This window comes from Dama dama, chromosome 20 (genome assembly GCF_033118175.1).
Source record: "Dama dama isolate Ldn47 chromosome 20, ASM3311817v1, whole genome shotgun sequence".
Classification (NCBI taxonomy): Eukaryota; Metazoa; Chordata; class Mammalia; order Artiodactyla; family Cervidae; genus Dama; species Dama dama.
Window position 1 is genome coordinate 86,379,324 of NC_083700.1, and position 12,144 is coordinate 86,391,467.

Genomic DNA, 12,144 nt, shown 5'->3' on the forward strand with positions numbered 1-12,144 from the left:
TAAGTGACATCACAGAGTATTTGTCTTTCTCCATCTGACTTCTTTCACTTAGCATCATGCCCTCCAAGTTCATCTATATTGTTGCAAACGGCAAAATTTTGTTCTTTTTTGGCTGAGTAGTATTTCATTGTTGGAGAAGGCAATGGCACCCCACTCCAGTACTCTTGCCTGGAAAATCCCATGGACGGAGGAGCCTGGTAGGCTGCAGTCCATGGGGTCGGGAAGAGTCAGACATGACTGAGCGACTTCACTTTCACTTTTCACTTTCATGCATTGGAGAAGGAAATGGCCACCCACTCCAGTGTTCTTGCCTGGAGAATCCCAGGGACAGGGGAGCCTGGTGGGCTGCTATCTGTGGGGTCTCACAGAGTCGGGCATGACTGAAGAGACTCAGCAGCAGCAGCAGCAGTATTTCATTGTATATACTCTTAGCAGCTCAACACAGTAGAAGTTACTTTATTGCTCAGGCATAGACTATTCAGCAGGGAATGGGGAGAGTTTCTGCTCCATGCAGTCATACAAGAATCAAGCCTGCCAGAGGTTCCACCCTCTCTAATACTGACTTCTAAGGTCACCCCAGGTATCCACATTTGGCAGACGGTTGAAGGAAAAGAGAGAGAGTGGTATTAACTTTAAAGAAAAAAAGCACAATGTTAAAGTTGTGAGTTAGGTTTTATTTGGGATAAAATGAGAACTATATCCTGGGAGACAGCATCCTAGGTAGCTCTTGAGAAACTGCTCCAAAGAGGTAGTGGGGAGGCTCAGGATATATGTGATTTTGGTAAAGGGGAAGTACATGCAATCAAGCACATTTTTTCTTTTTTTTGCAAAAGATTTTCTGCCAGTCCTGAGGAGCAGATGTGACCATGAAGGAATTAAGTACTTTTCTAAATATGAGGGAATGCAAGAATTGGGCTCATAAAATCAGCTCCTGAAAATATGTAACTCTCTGAAGGTCTATTCTGCCAGTTTTTCCAGAGCACAGAGTGTCTCATTTCTGCTCTCCGTTATGAACTCCTTCAGGACTCCTTCAGCGCTTCTTCAGTGCTGAAGGTCAGCAGCTGTAGCAGCACCTGATTTAATCCTTGCAGAGGTAGATGGCAAGTGCCAATTTGTAGTTGACAGTTGAATGGCACAAGGGAGGGTAAAGTGGCATTCACACTTCTCCCTTTATTCCACATGACTTTAGTCATAAGCCCAGGTAGAATTGTGGGGGTGCCAGGAATGTAGTGTACTGCCTCAGAGGAAAGGGCTGGGATCCATGAATGGCTGTTCTCTTTTCATGAAAAGATTGGACTCTTCATTCATTTTACCGGCTATTTTTTTCCCTTCTCATGCTTCTGTTTCAGAATAGAGAACATTTCCTTTTCTCCTGTGGGTTATTGTTTTGCCAATTAGTCCTCCAAAGAGCCTGCTGCCCTCTCAGCCCATTCATACTTCTGTCTGGCCCCATTTTGCACCACCGTGGTGATAACACCCCTGCCATGGATGAGTCCCAACTTGAGTCACCACCACTGGTGATGCAGTTATCACAGCGGGATGCCAAGGGCTGTTTTAAATCAGGTTCCCCAGGACTCATGGAAAAATCTACAGTGGAACCTTGGAGATGAGGGACTCCCAGACACTGATGAGGACTCTGAAACAACAGGAGGGGCATAAAGCTTTTCCTTGAGAATTCTGGAAGGTGAAGCTGGAATACAAGGAACTTGACTTAAGATAGACAAGCCTGGGCACATTAATCCACAGGTCCAGGTGACCAAGAAGAAAGCATGAGCTGTGTGGAGGGGGGCTGCTTGAAACAGCTGCTACGCTCAGCCCTGGGTACTTAATACACCCTTCCTAACAGAGAACCATAATCTTGGTCATAATAATCCCACCTTTGTGCACAGCTGCATTGTTTACAAAGCCATTCACAAAGTATGTTATTTGCTTTTTTCAACGACAGGAGACGGATACTATGTTTATGCCCTCTTTTCCTTTGGCACCACCACTGCCCTAATTCAGGCCCTCATCATCTTTCAGAGGACTATTATAACAGTCTGCTAACTGGTCTCACTGCTCCAATTTGCCTCCCTCTAATCCATTCTCTACACCGCAGCCTAGCAATCTCTCTCACAAAGAAAGCGGCCCCCTTCCTTCCCTCCCGAAACCCATCAAGAGCTCCCCCTTGCACTGAGGATAAAATCCATATCATTAGCCCTGCCCATCGAGCCCCACGGGATCTGACTCCCACCTACCTCTCTAGTTTCATTCCTTTCCGCTGCTCAAGCTGAACTCCAGACTCTAGTAACACTGAATGTCTTAGGTTCCATGCACATGCTGTGTAATTTCTTACCTTTGCATCTTTATTTTTCTGACCTTTCCCTGAACTGCCACACACCCTCCCTTTGGTGTTTGGTTTGTTAACTCCTCCTGACCCCGTAGGGGCCAACTCAAGCCTCACTTCTGAGAAACATTTCCCAGTGACCACATGCACACACACACTCAGCTAAATCCAAACCATATTCTGCGTGTCCCCATCACTACACTCATCACACTGCACTGCCCTGATATATGACTGTGTCTCTCCCTCTCACCATGGTGCCAGCTCTTACAGGAAGGTCTGTTACATATTCATTTGTATATCTAGGCACCTAGGATTGTGCCTGGCATCTAGTAGCTCTCAGTAAATGATTATTGAAACATTTTTTCAACAGGCCTACACTGGAAACTAGAGAAACCGGTGCTCAGAGGGCTTAAGGGATTTGTTCAGGATATAAACTAATAAATGAGAGAAATGAAATGCCAATCTAGGTCTGTCTGATGTCCCAAACACTTCAGACTACTTTGCACTGCCTTCAAAGAGACCACAGATAATTCTGTGAGCTGAAGAAGTTCTAGCTCTTGAGGGAATTCTTGCTTCTTGTTTCATTTTATTTTTACTTCTTTTGAATCTCATATCCTTCTGGAATCTGAGGAAGGCTATAGACTTTTTCCTATAGAAAAGCACACATACGCACTGAATTTTGTATGTAACAGAAGAGTGTATTAGCCAGGGTAGGGTAGCTGTTGCCGTAGTAACATATAGACCACAAAATCTCAATGAAATAGCACAATTAAAGTTTAAATCTCACTCAATAGGAAGTTCCTAATGGATCAGCAGGCACTCTGTTCAACCAGTGTCAGGGCTGTAGGCTCCCTCCATCATCAGACACTGTTACCTTAGCACATGCTTTGAAGTCACCAGCACAGAAGAAGAGAGAAATGGAGAAGGCATGCTGGCTCTTAACTGCTGCAGCGTGAAAGTAGCATGTTTGAGGTGGATTGCAGAATGTCCACAAATTCTCTCCACTAAGCCCTGGTGCATACCCCTTTGCAAAGTGACTCTGCTTTTCCTCCTATCAACAGGTATTATCTATGTCTCCAACTCTTGAATGTGGATTTGGCCATGTCTTAAGACACACACTGCAGTCAGAGGCTTTAAAAGCACTTGTGCATTGGAGCCTATGCTTTCCTGCTGCTCTTTGGAACCATGAAGATCACTGTGAAAAAGCCTTGGTTAGTTAGTCTTTTTTGGAGACATGCTGCTCAGTTATCCCCTCACATCAGCCAACAACCAACATGTATAGACCGAAAGGATGGATCCTCAGGCCGGTGAGTAAGGCCATTCTGTAGCAACCTGCCCCCTGCCAACCCTCTTAACTGGCTGAGGCTGCACGAGTGAACCCAGGCAAGACTAGCAGAACCACCCAGCTTAGCCCAGAATTACTTCATGACCCAAAGAATTTTGAGCTTATAAATGGCCATTCTTTTAAGCTAGCAAGTTTGGGGAGTATTTGTTATACAGCAGAAGCTAACTACTACAAAAAAAAATGGGTACCAGGAGTGGAATGTTGCTGTAACAAAAACCTAAAACGTGTAGCATTGATTGTGGAACTGGAGGCTAGAAAATTAATTATCAAAGTGGGGAAAAACAACACTGTCAGTAGATCCATAGACCTGGAGCTATGAATTACTTGATATAATTTAAAAGCCCAAAGGCACATGATTGTTTTAAAAACCTCTTTCCTGGCCAAAGAAGAGAGCTATGGCCAGAAAATGGAGAGGGAAGTGTGATAATTGTACTAGACATTCATCAGTCCTGGAAATTCCTAAGAGGACATTTGTAAAGCCTAGGAATTATAAAAAGAAGATGTTAGGAATCAGGAAGAAAAAAAAAAAAAACTTGAATCTAGTCATAGATTTATCTCTTAGCAACTATAGAACCAATTGAAGAACCTTATCTCAGAGGCATGTAAGATGATACTTCGTTTTTTTGTCAAGATCAAACAAGATGATATATGCGGAAAACTGTTAAATTGCTAACTATCCATGAAAAATACCTGAATTATCACCATAGCCTGAAGCTGGGTAGCACCTAACGCCACAAGGGGGCGCTATGAGGTTGGAATGCCAGGAGATCCATTGGCGCCTGGAATCAAGCCCAGCAAAGTCCATCGGGAAGACTTCCTTGAGAAAGTGACGTTAATATGAAACATAAGGAATGACTCATATTTAGCTACATGGCACATATTCTGAGCAGAAGGAACAGCATGTATAAAAAATCGAGAGGTGAGTGAGCACCTGATTCATTCATGTAACTGTTCTCTCTAAAACGTGTGGCTTTCTCCATGAGTCCTTCAAGTTTAGGAGGTTGAATAAGAACCCCATCATGTAAAGATGTGGCTCCTCTTAAAGGCAGGCAGACATGAGAAAGGACATGGATCTTTCTTGAAATGCAATTTTCTGCTTGTTTACAAATGATTAACTACCACAATCAATTGTGTCAAAGTTCAGGTCACTGCATCCTTTGGGACAGCGATGAGATGGTGCCTTGAGCTTGGGATAATGACAAGTGGAATGCACACTGGATGGTCTGAGAGCAGAGCTTCTGTTCTGTGTTCTGGGCACAATTAATGTGAAGGGCCTTTGCCCTCTGTGGCTTTCCATCCATCCCCTTGCCACTCTTCCTTATTTGCACTCCCAAACCCCAGCCTAGCTGTTTCAGCAGACAGGGCAGGACAGGGAGCAGGCTGGTGCTTCCAACCTGTGTCAGGAAATAAGTCAAGGGTTTAATGTTTTATATAGTTAAGCCTCAAAACAACCTTACGAGCTAAGTATTAAGGAATTATCATCCCCATTTTCCAGATGAAAAAAAATAGTCTCAGAGAAATTGGGTAGCTTGTTCAAGGAAGTCAAATCCAGTCTGTGTTCTTTCTACCAGACCACCCTCAAGTTGCCTGCTGCCTATCCCCTCTTGGGACCCTCACCTACACGCGCTTGATCAACAGAGATAGGATGGTTGTCAGCCACGTTCCTTCAGCTCTCTATGATCTGAAGACTGGTTTCGTAAATGCCTAGTCAGTGAAGTTTGGACTTTAACTTGTTGATTCTGAGAGGTCAGTGGTAGGGGTACATTTGCGAGCTGGGGCCATTTGTATATGACCTTTGAGTTTGCACTATGCCTCTTTCACACCATACTTCTGTGCTCCTTGCCACAGGCAGGGTGGGTACCACCTCCAGGTTGGGAGTCAGGGCTAACGCTTTGGCTGCAATGGACCTGAAAAGGTAAAGACACACACCTCACATCTGGCCACAGGCAGTCGTTTCTAGGAGTCATTTCTACAGGTATCAAAGTGAACATTTGCTTGGATTATGCCATTTCAGGAGACCCTTAGAGCACATTCCTAGTGGTCCAGTGGATAAGACTCTGTTCTTCCAATGCAAGGGGCACGGGTTTGGTCCCTGATTGGGGAACTAAGATCCTACATGCCTCGTGGAATGGCCAAAAATGAAAACAGGAGACCCTGAGAATCACATTTTGTTTTCATCCTGTTTAATGGTGAAGCGACATAGAAATGACAAGGCACAGAATGCCATTCAGAATAATGAAAAGACAAAGGGGAAGTACTTTTCCAGGCTCAAAGAAAACAAGTCTGAATTACCCTACGTGAGTGACATCTGCTTTTGCTGTGCTGAACCATCGAGTCCTCTTACCTTTAACATGGGAGAGGTGATAGGTGAAGGGTGCAGGTGATAAGTAAAAGGTGTTTATTGAACTTTTTCATGTGCTGCTATCACTGTGGCTCTCAGGGTTATCAGTAAATGCTGGAGACAAATGTTTAATCTGTTACTAATACTCTACTATCCATCACTTTGCAACAAGGTGAGGGCAACCATCTCTTTATCCCTAAATATAATGAAGTCCTACATTATCTATGTAATAACAATGTGTATTTGGTTAATTAGTCTATTACAGCTATTTTTATAATTCCTGTTTGTGAGACATTTTCATATTCAGTGTCTCATCTGCCCCTCCCAACTCTTAGGGATGGGTAGGCAAAGCCCTCCCAATTTTACATGTGAGGAAACAGAAGCAGAAACTGAAAAAAAGTATCAGCTCACTCACAGATTACACAGTGTGTGCCAGGCACTGTTCAAAGTGCTTTAAATATTTAGATCTATCTAATTTTCATGACAGTCTTGGGAGGTGGGCACTGTTATGATCCCTGTTTTGTAGAGGAAGAAATTTGGGCCCAGAGAGGTTAATCATTTGCCCAGGGTCTCACAGCTGGTAAAAGATACAGCAAGAATTTGAACCTAGACAAGCTCTAAAGCTCTGTAGCCTCTTAGAATCATTTAGCTAGAAAGGGGCAAACCAGAATTCAAAGCCTGACTCCAGACCCTGTATTCTACTTCATAATAAAAACTCACATGTCTGAGTGCTCAATATGGGCCTGTTCTAAGCTCTTGACTTGTATGTACATATTTGATCCTCCCCACTTTCCAAGTGAGGAAACCGAAATGAAGTGACTTGCCCAAGGTCCCAAAGCTGGTAAGTTACAGAGAAAGGATTTGAACCCAGGCAGTCTGGACTGAGAGCACAGAGTCCTTATTGCCCCACTGACTGCCTGTCCTCTCAGCAGTTTACCCCAGAATCTGTTACACATGAATAAAATCTAAGCTGTGGCAGAGCTTCCCACCATTCTCATTGGTGTCTGGAGTCCCAGATAAGTCTTCTGTCTGTGCAAAGTCTAGGTGTTTCTGGTCACTGGTGGCTTTCTGTTTACTTTGCCCAGCTGTTTACTCTCCGGAAACAGAAGCTGACGGCAGAACTCCCTGGGTAGACTCTTCATGGAACCGGGAGCTGCAGTCAGACTTCCTGTCGCAGAGGGAAAATGAAGACCTCCAGGACGTGGGCTTGGAGGGCACCGGCAGAGCTGTTTCTTCTCTGTGCCGCCCTGGGATCCCTCAGTGTGCCCAGCTCCAGGTAAGCGATCGTTCCAAATGACTTCCTAATCAGTAATATCATGGGGAATATAAAGCTGCATCATGCTGACCCTCTCCTTCTCACATGCCTACTGAATCAGGAACGTCTCCTGAAGCAATTTACATGCATCTGATAACACCATATCAACAACTCTTCAGATTATTGTGGAACCCAGCCACCGACTTCAACAAAAGTTCTCGTAGGAAACTGACATGTTTAAAGGTATTTTATCATGCTAAGAAGAATAGGATCCTTGCTTTGTATTCTGAACAAAGCCTCAGCATACATCTTTAAGCAAAAGGTCTATTATGTATGGAGGAAAAAAAGCCAACTTACAGCAATTATTTTAATACGAGAGTCACCTACTCTACCTGTTCATCAAGCTAAATTTTTTGCTCTCAAACCATGCCCCCCCCACACACACATACATACTCCAGATATTCACAGCAATTATGTGCTAACTGATTTATTTCATCTTTTAGGGTTATTTTTAATTGGGTGCAAAACAGGCTAAAGAAACTATCTGAGTTGAAAGCTCAAACTTAATCTGAGAGAAAATTCAAGGTGGGATCCAGTGAAAGAAGCCCCAGTGATGTATCAACGGGGGATCCTCCTGGTGCAGGAGAAGCTGCCCTTACAGTGATAGGCTGAAGCTCTCTTGTGTCCCAGGCTCCTTGTGAGCCATCCCATGGGAGGAAAGGATGGTTACTGTCGTCCCTGTCACTCATCCCACAAATGCTGTGCCCGCCCAGCCTCTCGTGGGAGGAGCACCTGGTACCCATTGGATGGCCCCTGGGGTCAGCTCTGCTGAGCACTCAGCCCCTACTGGGCGCCACCCAAGACCAGGGCGATGAGTTTTCTCTGCCCATTGGGCACTCAATGACTATTAGCTATTATGATACCAAGAACCTCAACCTGGTCCTGAGAAGAATGAAGCAGCCAAGGCCTTCCTTGTGTATACTATGTGTCTATCAGGATCCAAGGAAATGTACCTGGAATGGGGGGTTTCAAGGGGTCATGGCAACCCTACCCATATGTGGGCCCCTATGTGGGACCTCTCAGGGCTCTGAGGATACTGAGATGAATAGGACACAAAGGGGTCATGTTCTCATGGAGAAAACCAACATGGGAGCACATACTGTGTGTACTGTTGCGAGAGATAGTACAGGAGCAAGTGGAAAACAAGAGAAGAAGGGATTGGCTTTACCGAAGATAGTGTGGAGAGGCTTCTAGAAGATAGAACGGTTGAGCTGAATATTTCTATAGGAGTAGGTGTTTGCCAAATGGGAGAGGGTGAAGAGCATTCCAGGAAGAAGCAGCAGCCTGGACAAGGGCGTGGAGATGGGAGAGCCTGGCTTGTTCCTGCAGCTGCATGTCAAGGCTAAGGTGTAGTAGGAGTGTTAGTCGTGTCTGACTGTGACTTCATGGACTCTAGCCCACCAGGCTCCTCTGTCTATGGGATTCTCCAGGCCAGAATACTGGAGTGGGTTGCCATGCCCTTCTCCAGGGAATCTTCCCAACCCAACCCAGGGATTGAACTCAGGTCTTCCGTATTGCAGGCAGACTACCATTTGAGCTACCAGGGATCAGGCTAAGGTGAGGAGTTGCCAAAGATAGGACCAAGTCGGGAGTCGGCAGGAGTCCTAGAAAGAGCTCAGAGAGGGCACCAGGACTCCGGCTAAGGACCTTGAACTTCATCCTCAGTAGTGGGAAGCCATGGAAGGATGATTGACGCAGTCAGGCTTCCATATTAGGAAGTTCACTCAGATGCAGGAAGTGAAGGGGTAAGATGAGTGTAGCTGACAGGCTGGGAAACCTTGCTGAACCCTCCAGTGATGTCATGAGATGGCTGGTCCCTATTCACCCTATGTAGAGGAGCAAGTGGGTCCTCAGAAAGGAGAAGAGATTCATTCACATCTCATGAGTCTCAAACCCTTAACTGAATCCAGATTTGGTGCACTGGCCTCGACCTGTGATTCCCATGGAGCCATGGAACATGACATATGTTTGAATCCCTTAGATGAAATGGAAGAATAGCCTTCAGTTCTGCAACAGAAAATGCTGAGACCTTCATATTAGCTAAGAAAGGCTACCAATTTTAGTTACTCTTATAATCAAGTCAGATGAAATACTCATTCCATCTTCATAAGACAGACCTATGTTTGTTTATTGCTGCTCTGTGTAAGGCATTTAGATGTATTAGGTCTAATCCTCAAAGCTCTTTGAGCTAAGTGCTATCATTTACAGTTTACAGAGAAGGAAACTGAGGTTTGGAGAGAGAAGGTAACTATTTCAGGATTCCTCACTTAATAAGTAACAAAATATGGATTCAAATCTTTTTTTTTTTTTTCTGGTTCCAGAGCCCCTGTATTTTTCTGCCTCTTGCTAATACATTATCCCTTCTCCACCTGTATTGTGGATCTGACTTGCTGGACTCCAAGGCCATTTCTCTATCTCTGGACCACACATGTGTTGCCTTGAGATGTGGCTTTAAATTCCATGTCTACAACAGCAAATGACACAGAGAAGAGAAATTGAAAATCTGCCACCCAGAAGCTGCCCCTTCCAGCCAAGAGGAAGGATTTTATTTGCAAAGGAGATGCAGCTGCCTAACAAATTGTGTGTGACAAGAAAGTTGTTGTGTCAGGGCATTTCTACAGAAAGCCAAAATATATTGACATACCCCATCTATATAAGCTGATGGCTTGCAATTTACTGCTGACCTAATCCTGCCGTGCATGATGGATCCATCTCTATTTTGATCAGAGACTCCTGTTAGAAAGAGTAGGAAACAAGAACTGAGTGAAATATGTCCTCAGCATTCCACACACCTCGAGGAAAGGCAGGTTCATTCTTGTCAGACTTTACATGGGGATACATTCAAACACCTTGTAGAAGGGTGTTTGCTGTTGCATTGTTTGCAATTGCAAAACAATGAAAAACTATAAATGTCCTTCAAGAAGAAAACGTTAAATGCCTGTCTTATTATGGAACATTTAGATAAAAGGAATGAACAAGATATCTTTATGAATCAACATATATGGGCCAGAAATGCAGTGCTTTTTTAATATTTATTTTTAAAATTTCTTTGTTTGGCTGCACTGGGTCTTAGTTGTGGCACGTGGGATCTTCCGTCTTCACTGTGGCATGTAGCATCTTTTTGTCATGGGATAGTATATGGGATCTAGTTCCCTAATTGGGGATTGAACCTGGGCCCCCTGCATTGGGATCACAGAGCCTTAGCCACCAGGCCGCCAGGGCAGTCCCCAGAAACACAATGCTGACTGACACAAGCAAGTTATAGAATACTATGCCTAGTATGAGTGCAGCTCACAAAAGCAGGGCTGTCTCTTGTGTCTACGTGTGTATATGTAAACATTTGAAAGACGGGAAGGATATACACCAAATTGATGACTGTAGTATCCTCTGAAGAATATGAGAGGAAAATGGATCTGGAGCTGGTGTCAACCACAGATGTCAAATTTATAAGGTTATTTTTTATTTAAAAAAAAAAAGAAGGAAGTATACCAAAATGTTAACAATTGCCAATCCTGGGTTGTGAGTACCTGAGTGTTTATTATTTGTTTTCTGTAGTTCTCTGGGCATGTTTAATTTTTCAACATTAGAAGCATACAGAGAATTTGGAATGACAGAGTCAAGTCAATGGTCAGAACATCCATCTGATTAACCTCTGTAAATTCATAGTGTGAAGGCACGTGTTACAATAGCCATACACAGAGGTCCTGACTGCCCCTGTCTTCTGTTGGGTCCATGCTAGTCCCAGGAATTAAAGATGCAATGGAATGCTAGCCTTGCTTGCAGAGGGCTTCCAAGTGGTGCCAGTGGTAAAGAACCCAGCTACCAATGCAGGAGACTTCAGAGATGTGGGTTTGATCCCTGGGTCGGGAAGATCCCCTGGAGGAGGGCATGGCAATCCACTCCAGTATTCTTGCCTGGAGAATCCCATGGACAGAGGAGCCTGGCGGGCTACAGTCCATAGGGTAACAAAGAGTGGGACACAACCGAAGCGACTTAGCATGCACACACTTGCTTTCAGATTTGCATTTTGTAGTACTAATAAACCACACACATCTTATCCAGTGTAATTTACAAACAGACTATTTATTCAGCTGATTACCTCATTATATTGCCACCTCTGTAATGAAAATTGGGTGCAAAAATGAGAGATCTGGTGGTTATAACTACCTTTTACCAAGTTCCTTCTGTAAGTGATCATCTTGCCCATTAACAGGCTTTCGAATCTCAGAGAGGAAAGTGATTGTGACTCTTAATAGCATGTATGCACATTACTTATCTACTCAGTCTCCACCTTGGCCTGAATTGGGTGGATAGTGGCTGAAAACACAGTGTTGCAGTTTCTTAGTGGAAACAGGAAGAGGATACCCTGCAGCGCAGTCAAATACATACTTAAGGTGAAGCCAAATCACAGACAATATTGTTTTGTCAAACCTGGGCAAATTGGGAGATACGAGCACATTCTAAAGTCCCACCCCCACCCTCGCCACTGCTATGCAGCATCCCGCCTCAAGTAACCATTTTAAAGAACCCACCTGTGGTTTCCAGTAGTCTTTGACCTTTCATTAAAGATTCAACTTTACGAGGCAATTGATTTTTGCTGGCCTCTGGGGTGGTCATGGAGATGGATTTCACTGTAGTTAATATTATCCTCTTTTAGGACTTTTGCCAAGTGAGAATATATTGTTAATGACCTTGTCTGCAGTGATGTGCTAGTGGAGATTATGTGGTGCTCTGCCTAAGGACTGAGTCTTGGACAAGGAGAGGAGAGAGGCCTTGCCTGGAGACGGGGGGGACTGGTAGAGGGAATGCTGACCTGG

General features: G+C 44.3%; 1 protein-coding gene across 7 annotated transcripts in view; it reads left to right on the forward strand.

Annotated features, from left to right (window-relative positions):
* Window positions 1-12,144, forward strand: part of C8B (complement C8 beta chain) — a 59,504-nt gene that overhangs the window by 9,967 nt on the left and 37,393 nt on the right. For 2 of the 7 annotated variants that reach the window (XM_061121776.1, XM_061121775.1), the window contains exons 1-3: window positions 147-3,633; window positions 4,303-4,590; window positions 7,098-7,288. In XM_061121776.1, coding sequence (XP_060977759.1) covers window positions 7,197-7,288 — 92 coding nt within the window. In that variant the 5' untranslated portion in view covers window positions 147-3,633; window positions 4,303-4,590; window positions 7,098-7,196. Of the gene's footprint in view, window positions 1-146; window positions 3,634-4,302; window positions 4,591-7,097; window positions 7,289-7,388; window positions 7,511-12,144 lie in introns of those variants that run through there. The other 5 variants (XM_061121771.1, XM_061121774.1, XM_061121773.1 and 2 more) reach the window with 5 other exon arrangements.